The sequence below is a fragment of the Lathyrus oleraceus genome, chromosome 3, assembly GCF_024323335.1.
Source record: "Lathyrus oleraceus cultivar Zhongwan6 chromosome 3, CAAS_Psat_ZW6_1.0, whole genome shotgun sequence".
In the NCBI taxonomy this organism is placed as follows: domain Eukaryota; kingdom Viridiplantae; phylum Streptophyta; class Magnoliopsida; order Fabales; family Fabaceae; genus Lathyrus; species Lathyrus oleraceus.
The window spans coordinates 101,531,401-101,559,079 of NC_066581.1; the positions used below are offsets into that span (position 1 = coordinate 101,531,401).

At 30.4% G+C, this 27,679-nt stretch overlaps 1 protein-coding gene across 5 annotated transcripts; it reads right to left on the reverse strand.

Annotated features, from left to right (window-relative positions):
- Positions 1 to 1,794: 1,794 nt before the first annotated feature.
- LOC127125619 (NAC domain-containing protein 90) lies at positions 1,795 to 23,520 on the reverse strand. Of its 5 annotated transcripts, none has more exons than XM_051054400.1 (4): positions 23,195 to 23,520; positions 22,816 to 23,090; positions 22,388 to 22,537; positions 1,795 to 2,138 (listed from the first exon to the last, which is right to left on the reverse strand). In XM_051054400.1, the coding sequence occupies exons 1-4, from the start codon at positions 23,442 to 23,444 to the stop codon at positions 1,971 to 1,973; spliced, it is 843 nt and encodes a 280-aa protein (XP_050910357.1). In that variant the 5' UTR covers positions 23,445 to 23,520; the 3' UTR covers positions 1,795 to 1,970. The 5 variants fall into 5 exon arrangements, with proteins under 5 accessions (XP_050910357.1, XP_050910355.1, XP_050910353.1 ...); XM_051054398.1 differs by lacking the exons at positions 22,388 to 22,537; positions 22,816 to 23,090; positions 23,195 to 23,520 and adding exons at positions 6,072 to 6,221; positions 6,492 to 6,766; positions 6,871 to 7,295 and having other exon boundaries at positions 1,799 to 2,138; XM_051054396.1 differs by lacking the exon at positions 1,795 to 2,138 and adding an exon at positions 5,781 to 6,077 and having other exon boundaries at positions 22,391 to 22,537; positions 23,195 to 23,517.
- Positions 23,521 to 27,679: the final 4,159 nt, after the last annotated feature.

The window sequence follows — 27,679 nt, forward strand, 5'->3', positions numbered from 1 at the left end:
GTGTCTATATACCACAAGTCTTCTAGATATGCACTATCAAAATCAAAAGCCATTAATAGTACATGTTCATCATCTGGCTATATTCGTTTCTTCTGATTTTCTCTCCTTGTTTGACCAACAATCTGCAGCGAAGTGGCCAAACTTGTTACAACAATAACATTGAACTTTTATCTTATCATACTTATCATTTCCCTTATGACTCCCAGAAGTAGAGGTTTCTGACTTCTAAGACCTACCATGTCTTTTCTTGGCTTCTGACTAAGATTGTTTCTAGTCTTTCTTGACAAAAGAAGCTTTCAACGCCTGCTCTACCTCAATCTTAGAGGTTCTTTCAGTCAGATGCAACTCTTGCGCCTCTAAACGGTTTTGCAGCTCTTATATTATCACGGTGCTCAGATCCTTAGAATGTTTAATTGCTACAATGATGTAATCAAATTGAGGAGTAAGAGATCTAAGTACCTTCTCAATGATACTTTCTTTAGAGAGAGTTTCTCCATACGACTTCATCTCATTTGTGATTAGAATCACTCTGGAGATGTAGTTAGGTACCTTCTCATTTTTCTTCATGTTGAGATTTTCATACTGCTTACGTAGAGACTGAAGCTTCACCTTCTTCACTGATGCATCACCGTCGTAGCACCGCACCAGTGTATCCCACACAGCTTTCACCGTCGTTGAATCATCGATTTTCTCAAACATGTTCACATCCATACACCAATGGATGTAGAACAACGCCTTTTGATCCTTCTTTCTCAGATCACGTTGAGTATTTCTCTACTCATCCGTTGCATTTTCTAGAAATGCAGCATAACTGTCATTGACGAGATCAAGAACATCTTGAGCTCCAAACAACACACGCATCTGAATCATCCAATGATTCCGGTTCTTGCCATCGAACACTGAAAGCTTGACACTCATATTACCGTTTACGTTCATCTTCGACCTTGTGCACCAACAATTGGTATCTATAACTCTGGTTCAGATCCACAAGGAAACACTACGGGAAACACAAGTGAAATGGGGGGGCGTTGTGTGATTGATTTCTGTTCAGAGAATTTATGTTGAATTTCTGATCAGAATCGTAATAGAGTCACATATCTTGATTCCGCGGGATTGAAAAATATTGTGTTTAGGTGAGATCTGAGTGATTTGGTGTAAGACTTTCAGACTTACACCTGGTGTCAACGAATCAATACTTATATATATATATATATATATATATATATATATATATATATATATATATATATATATATATATATATATATATATATATATATATATATATATATATATATATATATATATATATATATATATATATATATATATATATATTGTTCACGACACTCATTTATTTAAATACAAGTGAAACTTAAATAAAAATATTAAAATACTACTCCATCCGTTTCTTTTTAAGTGTCACTTTCATGAAAAAAATTATTTCTTTTTAATTGTCACTTGTAAATTTTAAGGTAGTATTAGTTACATTTTTGTCAAAATTATCCTAGATAATTATTACGGAGAGAGAAAAAGTAAAATGAATGTAATAAATAATTAAGGATATTATAGATAAAAAAAGAATTATTATTTGAAAACTAAAAATAATAATTTTTTTTTATATATATAAAAAAATTAAAAAGTAACATTTATAAAAAACGGAGAAAGGTCTCTAACAAACTTTGTATACAAGTTTCAAAAAATAAATTAATTCTTACAATTGAGAGGATCCTAAAAAAATCTATCATAAAAGAGGATACTACCTATCCATAATCTATAAAAAAAAAAAATTCATATGCCTGTTGCACTTGTCTTCATCAATTTTTGTCTATCACAGTATATCAATATTCAATAAATTTAAAAATATCCGTTTATTTATAAGAGTTACATGAGATGCAATCGCCTACATAATCATTAATGTCGCCAATTTATATGTAAAAGTAAACATATATAACTAAATTTTTTCTATATCATGGCTCTGATCCCAAGAACCAATCCACTTGTTCCCAATCAAACAAAGGCTCATAGTCAACATTAGTATCCATTTGGCTACCTTCTCCAACCTCATGTGAGGGTTGGCCATGATCTACAGAACAAGAGCATTCTGGTGAGCTAGTTGGACTTATGTCCAATAATACCTGAACATCATGATCGCATGTTGAATTCATCTTGTGCTCTTGAACATTTTGAACGCATGGTGTAACCCTCCTTGGTGGTGGTCGTCTATCAAATGCCCTTAAACACTAATGTAAAATTTCTGATTTGTATTAGAAGGTGTGGCAATAATTTTATAATTCAGCAGCTCAAATCTCTTCAGAAGCTCAAGTTCATATTTCAGCTAATGTAAAATTATGCCTTTCTCAGAGTACACAATCTCCATCTCTAGAAAGTAAACCATATTTCCTAGATCATTCATTTTAAACTCATTCGTCGGCTCCTTCTTGAACTTCGCTATCTCATGTTCACAACTTATTGTTAGCAATATGTCATCAACATACAAACACACCAGAATCATATCACCTTCAGAAGAATGCTGAACATAGACACCATACTCCAGAAGTACCGACTTTAGAAGCATGACCACCTTCAGAATCTGGAATATTCTTAGAATCTGGACTACCACCAGAATCTAAATCACCATCAAAATATGGATCAAAATTAGATTCTTCCTCAGAATCAATCTCGCCTTCTGATTCTGACTCACTCTCATTATCATTTTCAGGCTCTGACTCATCTTCAGCATCAGAATCAATATCTTCAGAAGTTAACTCTGCACCGGAGTTGGATTGAGACTTACTCCAATCTCATACTTATGACTTTTCCACAACAACATCTCTACTGACTTCAACCTTATTAGTGAATGGACAATAAAGCTTATAAGCACATGTACTGTGATACCCCACAAGTAACATCACCTTGCTTCTATCATCCAGCTTCTTTCTAGTAGCATCTGAAATGTGTTTATAACAGACATAACCAAATACTCTGAAATGACCCACACTTTGCTTATCTCCAGTCCACCTCTAAAAAGGAACAATTTCTTTCATCTTCTTGGTTGGACACTTGTTGAGCACATATGCTGCAGTGGCAACAACTTCTCCCCACAAAGTGTTAAGAAGCTTATTCTCCTTCAGCATACTCCTTGTCATATCAAGCAAAGTTCGGTTTCTCCTTTCAGCAAGACCATTGTGTTTAGGAGTATATGGAGAAGTCACTTCATGCTTAATTTAATTCTCCTCACAAAACTTCTTGAACTTTGCAGAGCTATACTCACCTCCACCATGAGTTCTGAGAATCTTTAGAGTCTGACCACTCTGTTTCTCAACCTTGATTCTGAATTTCTTAAATTCAGCAAACACCTCATGTTTGAACTTTATAAGGGATACCCATGTCATCCTTGTGAACTCATCCACAAATGACACAAAGTATTTATTACCTCATATTGAAGGTTCTGAAAATGGTCCACACAGATCATAATGTACTACCCCAAAGCATGTTTTGCTATTGGAGCTACTTCTGATGAAAATGGCAGTCTTGGTTGATTCCCTCTCCTGCACACATTTCCTGACTTTTTTGATTTCTTAATTGCAGGAATTCGACATATCAATTTCTTTGAATTCAGATGCCCAAAGCTTCTGAAGTTTTAATGACCAAATATTTTGTGCCACATCTCACTTTCCTTCACAACACTTGTTGCGCTAAGGCATTCAGACTCAGCAGTTTTAACATTCACCTTGAATGTTCTATTCTTTCCTTGTTCAGACTCCATAATCAACTTCTAATTACAGTCATACAACTTCAAAAGATTATCCTTCATGGTAAATGAGAATCCCTTTTCAATTAATTGACCTACACTTATCAGATTGCTCTTCATACCAGGAACATACCAGGCGTTCTGAATAAACACAGATTTGTCATTATTCAGAATCACTCTAACATTACCCATTTCTTCAGCATTCAAATGCTTATCATCAACATATTTGATCTTGGTCCTCTTCCTAGAGTCAAAATCAACCAGCCATTTCTTATTTCCAGTAAGATGGTTTGAACAACTAGTGTCTATATACCACAAGTCTTCTAGATACGCACTATCAAAATCAAAAGCCATTAATAGTACATGTCCATCATCTGGCTATATTCGTTTCTTCTGATTTTCTCTCCTTGTTTGACCAACAATCTGCAGCGAAGTGGCCAAACTTCTTACAATAATAACATTGAACTTTTATCTTATCATTTCCCTTATGACTCCCAGAAGTAGAGGTTTCTGACTTCTAAGACCTACCATGTCTTTTCTTGGCTTTTGACTAAGATTGTTTCTAGTCTTTCTTGACAAAAGAAGCTTTCAACGCCTGCTCTACCTCAATCTTAGAGGTTCTTTCAGTCAGATGCAACTCTTGCAGCTCTTATATTATCATGGTGCTCAGATCCTTAGAATGTTTAATTGCTACAATGATGTAATCAAATTGAGGAGTAAGAGATCTAAGTACCTTCTCAATGATACTTTCTTTAGAGAGAGTTTCTCCATACGACTTCATCTCATTTGAGATTAGAATCACTCTGGAGATGTAGTTAGGTACCTTCTCATTTTTCTTCATGCTGAGATTTCCATACTGCTTACGTAGAGACTAAAGCTTCACCTTCTTCACTGATGCATCACCGTCGTAGCACCGCACCAGTGTATCCCACACAGCTTTCACCGTCGTTGAATCATCGATTTTCTCAAACATGTTCACATCCATACACCGATGGATGTAGAACAACGCCTTCTGATCCTTCTTTCTCAGATCACGCTGAGTATTTCTCTACTCATCCGTTGCATTTTCTAGAAATGCAGCATAACTGTCATTGACGAGATCAAGAACATCTTGAGTTCCAAACAACACACGCATCTGAATCATCCAATGATTCCAGTTCTTGCCATCGAACACTGAAAGCTTGATACTCATATTACCGTTTACGTTCATCTTCGACCTTGTGCACCAACAATTGGTATCTATAACTCTGGTTCAGATCCACAAGGAAACACTACGGGAAACACAAGTGAAATGGGGAGGCGTTGTGTGATTGATTTCTTCTGATCAGAATCGTAATAGAGTCACATATCTTGATTCCGCGGGATTGAAAAATATTGTGTTTAGGTGAGATCTGAGTGATTTGGTGTAAGACTTTCAGACTTACACCTGGTGTCAACGAATCAAGACTTATATATATATATATATATATATATATATATATATATATATATATATATATATATATATATATATATATTGTTCACGACACTCATTTATTTAAATACAAGTGAAACTTAAATAAAAATATTAAAATACTACTCCATCCGTTTCTTTTTAAGTGTCACTTTCATGAAAAAAAATTATTTCTTTTTAATTGTCACTTGTAAATTTTAAGGTAGTATTAGTTACATTTTTGTCAAAATGATCCTAGATAATTATTGCGGAGAGAGAAAAATTAAAATGAATGTAATAAATAATTAAGGATATTATAGATAAAAAAAGAATTATTATTTGAAAACTAAAAATAATAATTTTTTTTTGATATATATAAAAAAATTAAAAAATAACATTTATAAAAAACGGAGAAAGGTCTCTAACAAACTTTGTATACAAGTTTCAAAAAATAAATTAATTCATACAATTGAGGGGATCCTAAAAAAATCTATCATAAAAGAGGATACTACCTATCCATAATCTATAAAAAAAAAATTCCTATGCCTGTTGCACTTGTCTTCATCAATTTTTGTCTATCACAGTATATCAATATTCAATAAATTTAAAAATATCCGTTTATTTATAAGAGTTACATGAGATGCAATCGCCTACATAATCATTAATGTCGCCAATTTATATGTAAAAGTAAACATATATAACTAAATTTTTCCTATATCATGGCTCTGATCCCAAGAACCAATCCACTTGTTCCCAATCCAACAAAGGCTCATAGTCAACATTAGTATCCATTTGGCTACCTTCTCCAACCTCATGCGAGGGTTGGCCATGATCTACAGAACAAGAGCATTCTGGTGAGCTAGTTGGACTTATGTCCATCAATACCTGAACATCATGATCGCATGTTGAATTCATCTTGTGCTCTTGAACATTTTGAACGCATGGTGTAACCCTTCTTGGTGGTGGTCGTCTATCAAATGCCCTTAAACACTTTGATTTCTTGTACACTCGACTTAAACTAAGTTCTTGCCTTAACTGCAATTAAGTAAATAATCAATATCAAATTTAAAAACAACATAAAAGATTGATTACTACTTCATCTTCTAAATCATATATCTCTGGTCAAAAGCTGGTATTACTAAGTTGAACGTCAGTACAATCGTTTAAACCCTGTTACTCAAGGTTATGAAACTCGTTACTAGGGTTTAAACTCTAACTATCACAATTATATGTGTAGATTTTTAATAGTTTATACTATTTCGTCTAAGTAATAAAGAATCAATCTAGACACATATAGGCACGAACCTTAGGGCCTGATTCATCTTGAATGGCCTTATACTCATTCATTTTCCAATCAGTCTTCTTTCCTTTCGGAGCTCTTCCATGATAAAAAACCATAGTCCTTTTCATACCGATTACGTGATTATCAGAAGAATAAACATGATTAGGAGAACCAGTGGCTTTCCAGTAACCAGTTGTTGTAAGACGCTTAGGTCTTCCTCCTCTAACTTCACTCTCTTGCCTCGGAATGAAAAAGAACCATTGCTCCTTGTCTTTCATACTAGCCTCTCCAGAAATTTCTGAAAATGAACCAATAAATAATAACAAATGTCATTAACTTGTTCATTTCATATAGTAAAATCTATAATATTAACATAGTCAAATTTAAAAGAATTATATATACGTGGGAGTTGCGATGGATTATAGTCGTATATATTAACGACTGGTATAACAGTTCGAATGATGTATTGTTTCTCTCCTTCAAGCATGTTATGAAGATAGAAAGTAATCAACTCTTCTTCTGTAGGGTAGAAACGATAACCTGGTGGCATATTTTCCATCTTATTTTTGTAATGTGTAATTCTCATGCATTTACTTTGAATATATATATACAAAGACAAGTCAAGAGAGTCAAGAGTCAAGAGTAGTATCATATTAATCAATTAGAATTAGTGAGAAAATTAGGCAAAGATGCAAAAGAAAAGGTATACGAGTGAAATGAGAAAAAAGTTGCATGACAGAAGAACCGTTATGGTTTGCTTAGAAATTTCCACACCACGCGTTCTATGTCCGTACCATGTCTTCCCCGACATCTTTCCCCACCGCGTGACCGTTTTTTTAGTACTGTCATAGTCTGTTGACTTGCTAAGACTTTTGATATGTTTGTTGATCACGCGGTGTCAAAATCAACACTAACTAGAGTCGTTCTGTTTTGTGCATGCAGTTACGGAGAAATTTCAGAACATTATTAAATATATTAGTCTTTTTGCGGATGTACTTTGTGATAGTAATATTCTAAGAAAGCAATGAGCCAAGCACATATCCAATTCAAGAGATGTGATTAGATGTGATGTGCATGTGAAGATTGTAACGCGTTCAGACTCAGATACAATATATCTATATATTCATCCAACTGACTAAAAACAGAAAAAAATTCCCTCCATCCCACAATTATACATGAATTAAGAAAAATAATAATTAAATAATTAAATATTATAATTTTATAAAATTATCCTTAATTATTATTAATTATCATAAAGTATAGTATTTCTTCCGTTCTATTACAATGATCCATTTAAAATAAAAAAATATTTTAAAATGATGGATCCATTTCGATTTTCAATATAATTTTTATTATTTTATTCTATTTAATATTATGGAACAGCCAACTAAATCATCAAATGAACAATAATATAATAATAGTTTTAAAATCCTATAAACAATATTTATTAAAGATAAAATTGGTAATAATTAATTAATGTTGGATTGAAAAAGTAAAAAAAGATTTTTTTAAATAAATAATTTTGATTAAAAAGATTTTTATTTTGGGAGAGAATCGAGTACCCAAGAGTCAAATTGTGCTAGTCAGTCATTAACTTGTCTTGTATGTATTTTCTATATTGCTTCCAACAATCAACCATGTTACTTCAATGCTATTTGTTGAGAAGTCTCACATGATAATATGAATCATGATATATGGTTTAAAAAAATTTGAAAATTTATATTGTGAAGTCTTAAATAGAGATCAAATAAGATCGCCCTTAAAATATATATGGTTTCATTAATGCATTAGATGGCAATCAAATACTGATTTGTAAATATACAGTTCAAAATATTAAGTTTAAAAGTTTTTGAATTTGTCGTATTTATCGTATAAAAGGACATCTGTTGTAGGTTGAAAATGTGCATTTCTCCAACTTTTAAAAATCTAACTCTGAAGACTAAAAATAGTGGTTCACTAATAAATTAATTATAGTTTATAACTAATGATAAGAATGGATAATTAATAGTTTATTTATAGTGATGAATGATAATTGATAAATTAATTAAAGTTTGTTTGATAAAACAATAATTTAACTAGATGATAAATGTAAAAAAATAAATGTTTCCATTTAATTTCTATCTTAAGTTAAAATAAATTATAAAAAATAAAATAGGATTTTAGTTAAATAATAAGAATAAAAATATAAAAAAAAATACTACAAAACAAATTTATGATGAAAAAACTATTATCAAATAGAAAAATAGAGAAAATAAATTACAAACTAATAAAGTAAATTATAAATTTAAGGTGAAAATATTGTTGTCAAATATTTTATATGAGCTTATACAAACGAAGAAATAATATCATACCAAATAGAGTAAAATATCATGTAGTAATTTTTTTCTAATAACATTTTGTTTATCTTTTATGTCTAATGATAATTATATATATATTTTTAAAATAAATTACTTATTTTTATAACGATAAAAATAATAGTTAATTTTATAATTTCTTCAAAAATGATGATTTACATATTTTATATAAGTTTTTTCTAATTTTCTTTCTACCTACCATTAACCCACTAACACATATCACTATATATTATATAATTATTTTTCTAATTTGTTTACCTTTAATCTTTAACAATAAATATTTTTAAAGAAAATAAATTATTAATTAATAATGAAAAAATATTTTTCTTTTATGAATTTTTTATTTCTATTTCAATTTCAATTTCACAACTATACATCTTTTATACTTTATTTTTTTGTCAAATGAAAGTGTGATGAATGTTCCGTGTAAGTAGTTTATTTAGCATATTTATTAATTTTATGTATTTTTATTTTGAATAGTCAAATTGAAAATATTGATGATGTTTACAATTCAAGCTTTTGATAAAATATATCAATATTAATTTTTTATAGCTAAGTTTGTTAAGATGACTACTTTTGAAATGATATTCTCTGGGATGTTTTAGAAATAGTTTAAGTACTGTTGATACGACATTATTTTAATTATTTTGAGCAAGAAATGATAATAATCTTAGTTAGAATTCAATTTGTTAAAAATATGAATCAAAATACAATTATACTTTAATGAATGGATGATAAGCTTTCTTATATCATACTTAAAGATCCCAAAGTTGCAAACATACATATCCCAAAGTTTTGTATCATTTAATCAAAATTTTAAAATTTAAATACATTTCTATATAAAAGTATTCAAACTATTTTTTAATAAAAATAAATAATAATAAAATCCTATATTATTGATATGTGCATTGTACTAATTGACATCTAATTGATAAAATATCTACTTTTAATATATAAAAGTTAATTACCACCATAATTACTTAATTACCCTAATTACAATCCATAATACAACTACTTTCATGTTCCTATAAGTAATTTCGTACTAAACTCTATTTATACTACTAAAAAATATTACCGTTATTTTATTGTTGTTGCAATCTTATCATTCCAAAATGAAATCAATATTCTGAAATCAAATTAATTATTATTGTAGTTTTTTTGCCAAATATTATCGTTACTTGATTTTCTTTAAATGACAAAATGAATATTTAATTGTATAATTACATGTTATTAAATTATAACTTTAAAATTAAAAATAACTATTTAATATAATTGATTAATATTAATTGAGTAATTTAATATTATTGTTAATTTACCTATCAATTAATTATTATTATTGTTATTATTATTATTGATATTTACCCGCCATATATGATAAGAATATTTTTAAAATTTAAATAGTATATTTATTATTTGATTTGATTTGATTTAATTGAGATCCAAACTCTATAAATTAAAATCGGTTACTTATTATGAACAATAATATAGGGTCATTCCAATGTCAATCTATTATTAATTAAATTTTACATAGATGTAATTTTGCAATAACACGCTAGCATATTGAATCTTATACCGCTGTTATCTTTGCACTAACATATTTTATCCTTTCAACAGAATAATTATAGTAAATACGTACATTCTGTATACCGAATTATAATAAAAATGTATTAAAATCAAAAGCAATAAAACTGTTTACAGTAAATAAAAATATAGAATAACATCTTAAAATTCTATTCTATTTGATTATTCATTTACTTATTACTAATTTATTTATTATATAAAAATATATCAAATAAAATTTTAAATATATGTTGTGTCATTAGCATTTATTTCAACTTTTGATTTATTATTGATTTTTTATTTCAATGAATTTTTCTTTAAATATTTATGATCATGAAGAAATTAGACTATATTTTTATTTACTGTAAACAGTTTTATTGCTTTTGATTTTAATACATTTTTATTATAATTCGGTATACAAAATATACGTATTTATTATAATTATTCTGTTGAAAGGATAAAATATGTTAGTGCAAAGATAACAGCGGTATAAGATTCAATATGCCAGCGTGTTATTGCAAAATTACATCTATGTAAAATTCAATTAATAATAGATTGACATTGGAATGACCCTATATTATTGTTCATAATAAGTAACCGATTTTAATTTATAGAGTTTGGATCTCAATTAAATCAAATCAAATCAAATAATAAATATACTATTTAAATTTTAAAAATATTCTTATCATATATGGCGGGTAAATATCAATAATAATAATAACAATAATAATAATTAATTGGTAGGTAAATTAACAATAATATTAAATTACTCAATTAATATTAATCAACTATATTAAATAGTTATTTTTAATTTAAAGTTATAATTTAATAACATATAATTATACAATCAAAACGATGTTCTATATGTGTAACATCAAAGGTTGGATCTTTTTCAGCATTTTGCCACACACCTCTATCAAATTTATATACTCTTTTTTTTTCGAGGTTATTAGGTTTGTAATTTTATAGTCATCTAAATTTGCAGTTACATTAATTTTTGAATTTTTTTCAGTGAAAATGAGTAGAAAGGTTGATTCTATGAAAGACATCAATGACTCAAAAGAAACTTGGCGTCTTGCTGTTCGAATAATGAATGTTTGGAGTGTTGTGAATAATAAGGGTATTGAACATTTGGAGATGATTGTTATGGATTCCTTGGTAAATTGCTTTTCTTTTTTTAAGTATAGATTTTTGTATGATAGTTAGTAATTACAACAAAATGTTTTTTTGTATAACATATAAAAAGAAGATTATTTTCATTTTGTTAGGGTGATCGGATTCAGGTCCTTATTCGTCATGACCATTTACTGAAATGGAAAGAGGTCATTAAGGAGAATATGACCTGCATTATAAACAATGGCAGTGTCTATAACAATGATTTTCAGTGAAAGGTATGTGATCATTCAAAAAAAATTGTGTTTCTTGGTGGTACCACAATGAAGGCAATCGAACTTCAAAATATTCCACCTAAAGGATATTTCTTTAAAGATTTTGGTGAGATACTTCAAGGCAAATGCAAAACCGATAGACTGGAAGGTAATTTAAATTCTATTATAACTTATATAACTTATATATTTGCAAACACATTCAATAATGAACCTTACTTTAATGTAGATATTATTGGTGCTGTTAGTGAGATAAACCATATCCAATCCAACACTCCGGGGAAGAAAGTTGTTGTTTCTGTTGCGCTGAAAGATTTGAAGTAATGCGCATTGTTTTCATAACTTATGTGTTTGATAAATTTTTATATTTTGCATCACTGAATCCCATCATATAATATTGTTTATTTATATTGCAAAATAGGGGTAATTGCATAAATTGCAATTTATGGGAAATCTATGGATCAAATTTTTTGGCTTACTACAATGATCCTAAAAACAATGGAGCTATTGTAATTCTGCTCACTCATGCAATGGTAAAAGATGGCCAAGGTATTACACTATCAGACTTTATAAATACATAGCTGATTTGTATTTTTCATTATACGTTCAATAATTTTTATATTAATTATACAATTTACAGTGTCAAATGCATGGAGTGGTTCCAAATTGTTGATAAATGAAGACATCCCTGAAATTCAAGATTTTATGTCTAAGTATGGATTTTATTTATTTATTTATATTCAGATTATTATACATAATTTTTAATTTCAAAAACAATCTTATTTCTATAGGTTGCCTACTAATGAACAGAAGGAGAAACCTACTCAATCTGCAAAATCTCTTTCTAATTGGTCTGGTGGTTCTCAGTATTCGCCAGTAGAAAGGTTTGTTCATAATGCGAAATGTATGTCCTTAAGTCAGTTCTGCAAAATCAAACATGTAAGTTGAATACTATAGAGCCGAATTTATCTTTACTATTACAATTATATTGTTTGCTTTTTGAAATTAATATCATTTTTTATTTGCTTTTAGGAAACTTTATGTGTTACTGTAGCAACCACATTGAAACTTGTTGTCTCAAAGTATGGATGGTTTTATTATGGCTGCACAAGGTGTTCTTCGAAGACACCTAATCCTGAAAAAGCTTATGAATGTTCATGTGGACAAAAAGTCGAACAGCCTATACCAAGGTACATATAATCTAGATGAATTGCAAATAAATTTGGTAATGAATTTGTTATTAATCATATTATTTTCTTCGTTTAAAATACTATAGGTACAAGATTGAGATATATGTTAGCAATGGTGAATCAAAATATCGATTTGTATTCTGGGATTCCGAATGTGCTGCTATACTTGGAATGACTGCTGAATTTATGCATAACTCTATGGTGGAGGTACATTGTTATACATAAGTTAAAATGTTAATAGTTTATCGAGTTGTAAAGTTCAGATTATCACTCATGGTTGATATTTTATTTTTCCATTAGAATGGAGAAGATGATCCAATGGTTTATCCTGATGAGCTTGAAATGCTGTTGAATAAGAAAATGGCTTTTAGAGTTAAGGTGCAACCAACGTTTTCCCAAGCGTCTGTTTGGAAGCTTTGTGATGATGAAGCCTTTGTTAAAGAGATTGAAAATGACTACATAGTAGAAGACGTATAATATTCACTTAATTCATGTATTATTTAAACATTTAACAAGTATAATAAATATTCGATGTTTCAATGTGCAGAATCAGTCTAAAACTGAATATGCAAAGTTGGTCCCTAACAAAGAAAATTTGGAAACTTCCGCAGTAAGTATCTTCATTTGTTAACATAATAATTTTCTATGATAAATATTGTATTATTATAATTCATTTTATATCTGACAATTAATTTTTTATATTGCAAGCAAACATTATCTGCATCTGGTGAAAATGATCCAGAATCAATCATTTTAATGACTCCGGCTAAGGATGTTGTAATTGCTGACAAGGGTGAAGAAGTTGATTTTGAAGCGTCTGGCGCTACGCAATTATCAGGCACCAAACCATCCAAGAAATTAAAGATAGAACCATCTTCTTAATTAGAATTTTCGGAAATTTGATATTGAAATATATTTTATGAACTTTTTAGCACCAGAATGAGTTTAAGTATGAAGTTGTTAAGAACATGATATGTTTTGGTTGTAGGATGTGTTCTTACTTTTTTGAAGTGTTTATTTTGTGGGATTACAATTGACATTTATATTTCATGTATGGTTTAAAGGATGATAATGAGTATTTAATTCATGTGTGTGAAATTATTCAAAATCCTATGTTGTTATGTTGAACATTGTGTTTTGTGTGTTCTTTCAACTACAAAATTTATATGAGTATCATATCTTCAAATGTTAATAAGTATTTTAGATTGATAACAAAATACGTTGTCATCTTATGAAATATGTGTATACGACTAAATTATAAATAGATTATTGCATGTCATGTTTGGTTTCAGCATGCCTAATGGTGTTAGAAATTAAAAAAACAATTACATAAAAATTTATTATGAAATCCTTCAAAACTAATTATAGAAAACACATAGAAACACATTTTTTTACAATTTTTTTCAAAGTCTAATACATATGTTAAAATTGCAGATAGTTCAGAAATGTTGGAGCAATGTTTGAATCTTGCATTCAACTGAATTAAGGATTTATAAAAAAAACAAGGTATAATTATCATATACAGTGAATTGTCTTTTGATTGGTAATGGAAAATCTACATTGTTTGTTTGAAATGATTAAGTTAAGCATGCAACTATACTTTTTACCAATCTCACGTCATCATATATAGTATTATAACTCAACATATTTAAATTATTTATTTGCCAAAATATAGTTGGGGGTTGAAATGAATAATTATGTCCACTGCCTCCTTTCTATTGGCTAGGTCAGTGGAGTATTAAAATAATTCAGCTGTAAGATAATTAATGTTATGCATGATTTGTAATAAATCAATAAGAATATCAATTCTTTATACATTTAGTTGTACAAGAAAATGATTGTAAATAATTAAAGTGAGCTAAGAAAATGGGCCCCACTAAATCCCACTATATATTATATAAAATATAATTAAAAAATTGATTCAAATATATCAAAATACATTAAAAGAGAGTTTTTCATTGGGTAAGGTGATGTATGATATGAGTAATTTCCAATGGGTGAATTATTTTATGGATTTGGGATAAAAAGAGAATTTTGAAATCTTGAATTATGGTGTGGATTTGGAATAAGAGGTGGATTTCCAAAATATGGGGTGTTTTGTTGATTTGGGATACAAAGAGAACTTCCATCATTTTGCATAAAATTGGAGCATGTGTTATGTTGATTGATGTTCATTTTCAAATGAAATGTGTACACAAAAAAATTAAAATTAAATAAAATAAATTGGTCAAATTTAGACTAGATGTGAGTGAAAAATGTGATAAAATAAAATACCTATTTATACTACTAAAAAATATTACCGTTATTTTATTCTTGTTGCAATCTTATCATTCCAAAATGAAATCAATATCCTGAAATCAAATTAGTTATTATTGTAGTTTTTTAAGGTTGCAGGCAAGTTTTGAATTATCACTTCCTAAAAGGTTGCGGACAGATTTTGTATAAACCCAGTTTTTTAAGGACCAAAGAATTGTACGAAGTTAAATCATTTTTGTTGCTGGACTTATTTCTCACAATTTTAACTAAAATTGTGAACCTTTTGTTTCAATATCTTTTGTTGCATTAAACCTTACTGTATCAATTGCAATTAATTTCAACATTTGGTAGTATTCATTACTATATTTTAAAACAAATGAGGTTCTGGTATTTCTTTTACATGGTTTATGTATTTTGGTTAAATAATCATTTATTATGAAGGTTAATATTTGCGCTTTTATACCTCAAATTAGTAATAGATTGGAAAATTTCATCCATTACTAAATAAATATATTTTTATTTCTTATGTCCAAAATCTCAATGATAAATGGAATGTTTATTCATAACATTAACAATGGAATGTTTATTATATATCAATATATCAATAAATTGTAAAAATATTTTTGTATTATATTTTTTGATTATTTCCTTAATATAGTATACAAAAAAATTAAGCAAATTATATTACTATAAATTAATAATGTTTTACTTTATTATGTCCCAAATTGGAAAAAGTTAATTGTGGAAATTTTTTGAACCCATTTATTGATCATTTAACATCCATTACATTAAAAAAAACTCTTATGAAATAAATTTGTGTACGTTGATCCAACCATATATATATATATATATATATATATATATATATATATATATATATATATATATATATATATATATATATATATATATATATATAAAAATATATATATATTTTAATTTTTTTAAAATAAATTATTGCACTTGCGCGACCCTTGCGAACGCACGGGTCCTTTACTAGTTTTAAAAAAATTGAAATCGATCACTACATAAAGAAATTAAATTAAATATCTCTTATGAAATGCAAAATAATATTAATAATAATAATAAAAAAATCTAAACAAAATACAACTAATGAACAATCAACACAAGAGTACCAAAATCTATGCACATAAAAAAACTACAATGCCAAACACTAGCAAATCATAAGAAATTCTGAAACAAGCAACACTCTCACTGGATTACACCAGGGAGGAAAAGCAAAATAGATCTCAAACCAATATGATCATCACCACCGGATTAAAAGTTCTAGAGAAGAAAAAAGGGTCACAACCCCTCTAAACTTGGCTAAAGTCTAGATCCATTATTGGTTAATCAAAAGGATAGAATTTTAAAGGTAATTTGTAAAGGTACAAGAGTTTTTTATTGATCTGCCTAAGAACCATTTACAAATCAAAAAAATATTTTTATCATCCAATTATTTCACGTTTGTCATAGGAAATCATAATTTCTAAAAATATAATCTTATTTATGGCCCTTTAAATGGTCTATATCACAAAATATCAAATCATAGAAATCTCCTAAGCTTTAACCTACCTCGTAAAGAAGAAGAAAACTTTCAAAGAGAAGGCTATGATCCTTGGAAGGACTATCTAAACTTCAATCATATGAAAATCATGTATCAAACATTATTGACTAAATCACAAGCAACAAAAAAGTGGGAATTCATCCCAGTAAAATCATCACAAAAAAGACTTGCGGTAAGAACAGGGTTGACAATCACTTTTATCTTGAATAAGTTATTTCTAGAAGGAAACCTATCTAGGAGAAGCTACAAAGAGAAAACAATCACATTAGAAAGAGCTCAACTGCTCCAAATAAGAGGAAGAGATGAAAATCCAATAGAGTAGGCAAAATTTATAGCATGAGTAGAATTCAAAAGATAGTGATAAGCATATGACATTGAAAAAAATTCATCCCTAACAAACTTTTAAACCCACTTATCTCTTTCAAAAGAAAAAATATGACCTCAGATAACCGAAAGAAAATCTTCAACAATAAATTTTTCGCGAACAAAAAAATCTCTTCCATTTAAAATCCTAAATGAGGAGGTTCTCGTCAACCTAACTAGCAACCCCCTCTCAGACACTCTCGAAAATAATCGTGATTGATGTTGGTGCATAAGGTGATAAAGATGAACAATGGATATAAGAGAGAGAAGAGAGAATAATAACAAACTTCCACTACTCTAAAACAGTTACAAATGGTTGCACCCACATACGCACACACTGCTACAGACTGCAAAAAGAAGGATAATAATGATATTATTGTTTATACCACTCACTTGCTTAAATACAAGTGGGACTTAAGTAGAAATACTAAAATACCCTCTAACAAACTTTGTCTACCAGTTTCTGAAAATGAATTAATTCTAACAACATCCCTTAATTTATATTCAGCTTAACCAAAACTAACAACACCAATTACATCCCTCAAGCGGAGAAATTGATCAGTCTTGATCGCCTTCGTCAGAACATATGCTAACTGCTTCTGGGTGCTACAGTGCATAACTTCTAGCACTTCATTCTAAACATGATTTCTTAGAAAGTGATACTTAGTCTCAATATGCTTGCTTCTCCCATGCAACACTGAGTTCTTGGCAAGATTGATTGTAGACTTGTTTTCAATCATCAGCTTCAAAGGCTTGTTTACTTTGATCTTCAGATCCTGCAGTAAATTTAGAAGCCACACAGTTTGACATGCAGTCACAACATCTGCAATATATTTTGCTTCATAGATTGACAAAGCAACAACTGGTTACTTCTTGGAACACCAAGAAATAGGACTTCCTAGAAACTTAAACAAGTACCCATAAGTACTTATTCTGACAACTCTATCTCCACACCAATTAGAATATGAGTAATTCAGAAGTTCTAAGTCAGTTTAACACCAGAAATGAACAAAATCTCATACTTCATAGTTTCCCTTATATACCTCAAAATTATGACAATGACTTGGTAATGGGACCACATCGGTTTACTCATAAACTTACTCACCATTCCAACAACATAGCAAATATCAGGTATGGTATCACACAAATACCCCGGAGAACCTACCAACTGCTTGAACATGTGGTAAATACCCCGCATCTACATCATCACCATCAGAATCAAAATCCAATTTCTGATTTGTATCAGAAGGTGTGGCAACAATTTTATAATTCAGCAGCTCAAACCTCTTCAGAAGCTCAAGTTCATATTTTAACTAATGTAAAATTATGCCTTTCTCAGAGTACATAATCTCCATCTCTAGAAAGTAAACCATATTTCCTAGATCAATCATTTTAAACTCATTCGTCAGCTCCTTCTTGAACTTAGCTATCTCATGTTCACAACTTACTGTTAGCAATATGTCATCAACATACAAACACACCAGAATCATATCGCCTTCAGAAGAATGCTGAACGTAGACACCATACTCCAGAAGTACCGACTTTAGAAGCATGACCACCTTCAGAATCTGGAATATTCTTAGAATCTGGAATATTCTTAGAATCTGGACTACCACCAGAATCTGAATCACCATCAAAATATGGATCAAAATTAGATTCTTCCTCAGAATCAATCTCGCCTTCTGATTCTGACTCACTCTCATAATCATTTTCAGGCTCTGACTCATCTTCAGCATCAGAATCAATATCTTCAGAAGTTAACTCTGCACCGGAGTTGGATTGAGACTTGCTCCAATCTCATACTTATGACTTTTCCACAACAACATCTCTGCTGACTTCAACCTTATTAGTGAATGGACAATAAAGCTTATAAGCACATGTACTGTGATACCCCACAAGTAACATCACCTTGCTTGTATCATCCAGCTTCTTTCTAGTAGCATCTGAAATGTGTTTATAACAGACATAACCAAATACTCTGAAATGACCCACACTTTGCTTGTCTCCAGTCCACCTCTCAAAAGGAACAATTTCTTTCATCTTCTTGGTTGGACACCTGTTGAGCACATATGCTGCAGTGGCAACAACTTCTCCCCACAAAGTGTTAAGAAGCTTCTTCTCCTTCAGCATACTCCTTGTCAAATCAAGCAAAGTTCGGTTTCTCCTTTCAGCAAGACCATTATGTTTAGGAGTATATGGAGAAGTTACTTCATGCTTAATTTAATTCTCCTCACAAAACTTCTTGAACTTTGTAGAGCTATACTCACCTCCACCATCAGTTCTGAGAATCTTCAGAGTCTGACCACCCTGTTTCTCAACCTTGATTTTGAATTTCTTAAATTCATTAAACACCTCATGTTTGAACTTTATAAGGGATACCCATGTCATCCTTGTGAACTCATCCACAAATGACACAAAGTATTTATTACCTCATATTGAAGGTTCTGAAAATGGTCCACACACATCATAATGTACTACCCCAAAACATGTTTTGCTATTGGAGCTACTTCTGATGAAAATGGCAGTCTTGGTTGATTCCCTCTCATGCACACATTTCCTGACTTTTTTGGTTTCTTAATTGAAGGAATTCGACATATCAGTTTCTTTGAACTCAGATGCCCAAAGCTTCCGAAGTTTAAATGACCAAATCTTTTGTGCCACATCTCACTTTCCTTCACAACACTTGTTGCGCTAAGGCATTCAGAGCTGCAATTTTAACATTCACCTTGAATGTTCTATTCTTTCCTTGTTCAGACTCCATAATCAACTTCTAATTACAGTCACACAACTTTAAAAGATTACCCTTCATGGTAAATGAGAATCCCTTTTCAATTAATTGACCTACACTTATCAAATTGCTCTTCATGCCTGGAACATACCAGGCGTTCTGAATAAACACAGATTTGTCATTATTCAGAATCACTCTAACATTACCCGTTTCTTCAGCATTCAAATGCTTATCATCAGCATATTTGATCTTGGTCCTCTTCCCAGAGTCAAAATCAACCAGCCATTTCTTATTTCCAGTAAGATGATTTGAACAACCAGTGTCCATATACCACAAGTCTTCTAGATACGCACTATCAAAATCAAAAGCCATTAATAGTACATGTTCATCATCTGGCTATATTCGTTTCTTCTAATTTTCTCTCATTGTTTGACCAACAATCTGCAGCGAAGTGGCCAAACTTCTTACAACAATAACATTGAACTTTTATCTTATCATACTTCTCATTTCCCTTATGACTCCCAGAAGTAGAGGTTTCTGACTTCTAAGACCTACCATGTCTTTTCTTGGCTTATGACTAAGATTGTTTCTGGTCTTTCTTGACAAAAGAAACTTTCAAAGCCTGCTCTACCTCAATCTCAGAGGTTCTTTCAGTCAGATGCAACTCTTGCGCCTCTAAACTGTTTTGCAGCTCTTATATTATCATGGTGCTCAGATCCTTAGAATGTTCAATTTCTACAATGATGTAATCAAATTAAGGAGTAAGAGATATAAGTACCTTCTCAATGATACTTTCTTTAGAGAGAGTTTCTCCATACTACTTCATCTCATTTGTGATTAGAATCACTCTGGAGATGTAGTTAGGTACCTTCTCATTGTTCTTCATGTTGAGATTTCCATACTGCTTACGTAGAGACTGAAGCTTCACCTTCTTCACTGATGCATCACCGTCGTAGCATCGCACCAGTGTATCCCACATAACTTTCACCATCGTTGAATCATCGATTTTCTCAAACATGTTCACATCCATACACCGATGGATGTAGAACAACGCCTTCTGATCCTTCTTCCTCAGATCACGCTGAGCATTTCTCTACACATCCGTTGCATTTTCTAGAAGTGCAGCATAACTGTCATTGACGAGATCAAGAACATCTTGAGCTCCAAACAACACACGCATCTGAATCATCCAATGATTCTAGTTCTTGCCATCGAACACTGAAAGCTTGATACTCATATTACCGTTTCCGTTCATCTTCAACCTTATGCACCAATAATTGGTATCTATAACTCTGGTTCAAATCCACAAGGAAACACTACGGGAAACACAAGTGAAACGGGGAGGCGTTGTGTGATTGATTTCTGTTCGGAGAATTTGTGTTGAATTTCTGATCAGAATCGTAACAGAGTCAAATATCTTAATTCCTCGGGATTGAAAAACATTGTGTTTAGGTGAGATTTGAGTGATTTGGTGTAAGACTTTTAGACTTACACCTGGTGTCAACGAATCAAGACTTATATATATATATATATATATATATATATATATATATATATATATATATATATATATATATATATATATATATATATATATATATATATATATATATATATATATATATATATATATATATTAAAATGCAACGGATGCGCATGAGAAATGTTCAACGTGATATGTGGAAGAAGGATAATAATGATACTATTGTTCACGACACTCATTTATTCAAATACAAGTCAAACTTAAAAAAAAAATTAAAATACTATTCCCTTCGTTTCTTTTTAAGTGTCACTTTCATGAAAAAAAATTATTTCTTTTTAATTGTCACTTGTAAATTTCAAGGTAGTATTAATTACACTTTTGTCAAAATTATCCTAGATAATTATTACGGAGAGAGAAAAAGTAAAATGAATGTAATAAATAATTAATAATATTATAGATAAAAGAAGAATTATTGTTTGAAAACTAATAATAATGATTATTTTTTTTTGTATATATAAAAAATTAAAAAATAACATTTATAAAAAACGGAGAAGGTCTCTAACAAGCTTTGTATACAACTTTCAGAAAATAAATTAATTCTTACAATTGAGAGGATCCTAAAAAATATATCATAAAAGAGGATACTACCTATCCATATCCATAATCTATAAAAAAAAAACAAAAAATTCTATGCTTGTTGCACTTGTCTACATCAATTTTTGTCTATTACAGTATATCAATATTCAATAAATTCAAAAATATCTGTTTATTTATAAGAGTTACATGAGATGCAATTGGCCACATAATCATTAATGCCGCCAATTTATATGTAGAAGTAAACATATATAACTAAAATTTTCCTATATCATGGCTCTGATCCTAAGAACCAACCCACTTGTTCCCAATCCAACAAAGGCTCATAGTCAACATTAATGTCCATTTGGCTACTTTCTCCAGCCTCTTGTGAGGGTTGGCCATGATCTATAGAACAAGAGCATTCTGGTGAGCTAGTTGGACTTATGTCCATCAATACCTGAACATCATGATCGCATGTTGAATTCATCTTGTGCTCTTGAACATTTTGAACGCATGGTGTAACCCTCCTTGGTGGTGGTCGTCTATCAAATGCCCTTAAACACTTTGATTTCTTATACACTCGACTTAAACTAAATTCTTGCCTTAACTGCAATTAAGTAAATAATCAATATCAAATTTAAAAACAACATAAAAGATTCATTACTATTTCATCTTACAAATCATATATCTCTGGTCAGAAGCTGGTATTATTAGGTTGAACGTCAGCACAATCGTTTAAACCCTGTTATTCAAGGTTATGAACCTCGTTACTAGGGTTCAAACTCTAATACTCACAATTATCACAATTATATGTGTGGATTTTTAATAGTTTATACTATTTCGTCTACTAATAAAAAATCAATTTAGACACATATAGGCACGAACCTTAGGACCTGATTCATCTTGAATGGCTTTATACTCATTCATTTTCCAATCAGTCTTCTTTCCATTCGGAGCTCTTCCATGATAAAAAACCATAGTCCTTTTCATACCGATTACACGATTATCAGAAGAATAAACATGATTAGGAGAACCAGTGGCTTTCCAGTAACCGGTTGTTGTAAGACGCTTAGGTCTTCCTCCTCTAACTTCACTCTCTTGCCTCGGAATGAAAAAGAACCATTGCTCCTTGTCTTTCATACTAGCCTCTCTAGAAATTTCTGAAAATGAACCAATAAATAATAACAAATGTCATTAACTTGTTCATTTCATATAGTAAAATCTATAATATTAACATAGTCAAATTTAAAAGAATTATATATACGTGGGAGTTGCGATGGATTATAGTCGTATATATTAACGACTGGTATAACAGTTCGAATGATGTATTGTTTCTCTCCTTCAAGCATGTTATGAAGATAGAAAGTAATCAACTCTTCTTCTGTAGGGTAGAAACGATAACCTGGTGGCATATTTTCCATCTTATTTCTGTAATGTGTAATTCTCATGCATTTACTTTGAATATATATATACAAAGACAAGTCAAGAGAGTCAAGAGTCAAGAGTAGTATCATATTAATCAATTAGAATTAGTGAGAAAATTAGGCAAATATGCAAAAGAAAAGGTATACGAGTGAAATGAGAAAAAAGTTGCATGACAGAAGAACCGTTATGGTTTGCTTAGAAATTTCCACACCACGCGGTTGTGAGGGCTATATTCTATGTCCGTACCATGTCTCCCCCGACATCTTTCCCCACCGCGTGACCGTTTTTTAGTATTGTCATAGTCTTATTATTATTATTATTGGTCCTTATTTCTCATTATAATCATTAATCTACTATGGTCTCAAAATAACTAAATTGAATAATTCACACTTGTTATGTAAACATGAGAATAAAATCTGAAACCGTCTTTACTGATCTAAAATTGCTTCGACTTTGGTGAAGAAATAAACTCCAATTTGACTGGCCGGTGGTGAAGGCGAATTTTCTTCAATATTCAAAGTAAGAGATGAAAATGGTTATATTTGTTTGATCTAGAAGATGAATAAATTTGAACCAATCGATTAAAAATGACCAATCAATTATTCTTTTTTTAGAAACAGATCAAGTGTGATCAACTTGTTAGGTTGGTCCAGTTTTTTAATTTGGATAGTATGGTAGTATTGTTGGAGTTTAACACCGAATCTCTATTATTACACAAGAATTAAAGAAGAAGAAGATGAAAAAATTGTAGAGAGAAAGGGAGAGAATGAAAAACGTAATTAACTTTCAAAATCTCAAATTTAGAATTATGTTACCATTTGTAACTGATTTGTGTTTTATACAATAACTCAAACTCAAATGCACACTAAATATAACTGAAATACAAATGAAAACTCAAATGAAATGCAATAACCTTGAATTTGAATTACGTTACATTAACATCGTCCCTTAATTCATATTCAATATTAAAAATCAACAACGTCAATTTCATCTCTAAAATTAATGAAGTGTTCAGTTTTGATCGCTTTGGTCATCACATCTACAAGTTGCTTCTGAGTGCTGCAGTGAACGACCTCAATCACTCAATTCTAAATTTGATTGCGCAGAAAATGATATATAGTATCAATGTGCTTGCTTCTTCCGTCCAGCATTAGATTCTTCGTAAGATTTATGGGTGATTTGTTGTCTATTATCAATCTAACTAGTTTGCTCACCTTGAACATCAGTTCCTACAGCAAATTCATCAGCCAAATAACCTGATATGTTGACAAAACACCAACTATGTATTCTTCTTCACAAGTTGACAGTGAAACCACTGATTGCTTCTTGGAGCACCATGAAATAAGAACTCTTAGATACATGAACATGTACCTTGTAGTACTCCTTTTGTCCACACTGTCACCACACCAGTCAGAGTCAGAGTAGCATATCAGCTTAACATCATCTGATAATACAGATGGAAATAAACTTCCATGCCTCAGAGTCCCTTTTACATACCTCAGTATCCTGACTACAGCTTGGCAATGTGACCATTTTAGCTTACTCATAAATCTACACTACTACAAAAAACATATTTAATCTTTGAAGCAAAATGCATTTAACCTTGGCTACAAAAGCGAGGTAATGAAGGACGTCATGAAAAGTGGTCATTTTACCCCTCGATTTTTAAATAATCGATGAGTAAAGTTATCTACACAAGAGTTCGATCCCCAACATCTGCCTTTTTATTATTTTCAGAACTGGATGACACGCCCAATATTAAATCTTGATTTTGTGTAAAACCGAGGTAATAACGCAATATTTTTACCTCGATTTTTAAAATCGAGGGAATAACATTATATTTTTTTATACTTTCGTTTGTACCGGTATTACAGAATCATATCAAATTTCTGGAACAAAAATTTGTAAATTTTGTCAATTTCTCAACAGAAATATTGTACCACAAATATTCATTATTTACATCAAATGCAAAGGCAAAATGACACATACCTTATAATTTTACAACAAAACTAAAACAAATGATTAACCAACAAAAACAATAACCAAAATGGAAAGCCTTATAGGCTGTCCAAAAGTTATATGCTAAGAGTTTTCACTGGTCGTTAAACACCTATAATTCGAACAACATTTAAAACCAATTAGGATAATCAACAAAAACATTAAATCTTTAGTAAAGGGAATAAAAATGAGTAAAATGAATAATTGTAAATTATTAAATAATATAAAACATTTACTTACTACTTTTCCCATATCCCCTCTTTATGATCACGACGAATAACATGCAGATCATCTGAATCATTTTCTTTAGATGAATGACGTACATGTGTTTCGAATGAAGGAGACTCATATTTAAAATCTTTATTTTCATCAGTACTATTAGGAATATATTTTTCGTGAAGAACAATTGACCATCTAGTGTTAGAAGGACCAATGACATAAAAATTTGTTTTACTTGGTTGCCATGATGAATGGTTTGTTCTTATAAGTTTTCTTTTGAAGATCAATCTGTGTGAATCTTAATCCATCGATTTCTACATCAGTGTTATTGTCAATCCACTTGTACTTAAATAAAGGAACTTTAAAAACAACATAATCAATCTCCAAAATCTCCTTAATGAGCCCAAAGTATGCTCTAGATGCTAATACAAGATTGTTATCTTTGGAACTAGAGAAGTATGTGGATTTAGCTTTAACCATAACCCCACTATTTTGCATGGTACTATGATCGTCCTTTGGTTTTGTATAGAATGAAAATTTAGTAATATCGTATACACTCCAAGTAATTACATTAAATTTAGGCATACGTGACAACCATTTAATTGTCTCTAATTCACTACTCTCTTTAGAAACGTTTTCATTAAACCAAGTTATGAAAGTTTTGTTATGCTCTATCAACAACGATCTTTCATTCATCCGGGAATTTTTTTTCTTTATAAGACTTTTGAGAGGATCAAGTAAGGTTGAACTTCATCCATGTTATTCAATATATACAAATGTGCTTAAATAACTACATATCGAAAAAGTCTTAACATTTAAACCTTGAGTACCTCTACCATCATATCTTCCATCATGACGAGACTCGGGAATTCCTATAGAGCGCGCTTCTGAAAATTAGTTTGTACAAAACTCAATAGCTTCTTTTGTGATGTAGCATTCAACAATCTAAGTCTCCGGATGGTGATGATTCTTTGTATACCCTTTAAAGATCTTCATGTATCGCTCTACCAGATACATCCACCGTAAATAAACTAGACCACAAATTATAATCTCCCTTACTAGATGAACAACTAAGTGAACTATAATGTCAAAGAATGATGGAGGGAAAAACATCTTTAATTGGCACAAGATAATTGCAATCTCATGTTCTAACTCATCTAAATTTCCAAGATCGATGACTTTACTACATATATCATTAAAGAATAAGCATAATCTGGTTATAGTTACCCTTACATTTTTTTGGTAGAATGCCATAGATATCCATTGATAGAACTTGTTGCCTCAAGCCATGAGAATCATGAGATTTTAAGCCAACTACTTTGAGATCTTTCATTGACATAAGTTTCTTCACATTTGATGAGTACCCTTGGGGAACTTTGATGCCCCACAAACATTCGAAAAAACTCTGTTTTATTTTTATTTTTTAGAAAGAGTGTGATAAGCTGGGGGAAAATATGTTTTATTTCCTATTTCTTTAGGGGATAATGCTTGTCGTATACCCATCAACACCATATCTTTGCAGAATTTCTTAGTATCTTTTATCTTTTCTTTAATGTTGAGAAGTGTTCCAATCAAACTATCACATACATTTTTCTCCACATGCATCACATCAAGACTAGACTAATATGGAAGATCAAATAACATCGGCCTCTTTTTCCAAATATTTTTCTCCACGGGCCCTTTTTTATCATTTCCAAAGACAACATTAATGTGTTGTTGTATTTTACAAACTTCCTTCCTGCTTAAGGGCTTTGGAGTGATATCAAACTCTTACTCTACATTTAAAGCCTTATGTGATCTATGGTATGGATGATTCGGTCTTAAATTTTTTTGATGTCCAAGATAAAAAAATTTATTTATATTTTTTTAATTGGTGGTGGCATGTACCAAATTCTCATATAGAACACACTTCATGTCCATTGACACTGTACTCAGACAAATTAATGTATATAGAAAAGTCATTGGTTGTGCAAAACAATATGGCATAAAACTTAAAGTTATCACCTGTATATGAATCATCAACATCAACACCTTTATCCCACAAAAGTATTAAATATTCAATCAATGGCGTTAAATAAACATCTATGTCGTTCCCTGGTTGTTTTGG

Excerpts from the sequence above, each read along its gene's own strand:
- LOC127125619 (XM_051054396.1), bottom strand. The coding sequence starts at position 23,444 with ATGATACTACTCTTGACTCTTGACTCTCTTGACTTGTCTTTGTATATA. Across the intron at positions 23,091-23,194 it reads TAATCCATCGCAACTCCCAC|AAATTTCTAGAGAGGCTAGT; the intron begins GTATATATAATT and ends GTTCATTTTCAG. Across the intron at positions 6,078-22,390 it reads CAACATGCGATCATGATGTT|GTTCAGGTATTGATGGACAT; the intron begins CAGGTATTGATG and ends TGCGATCATGAT.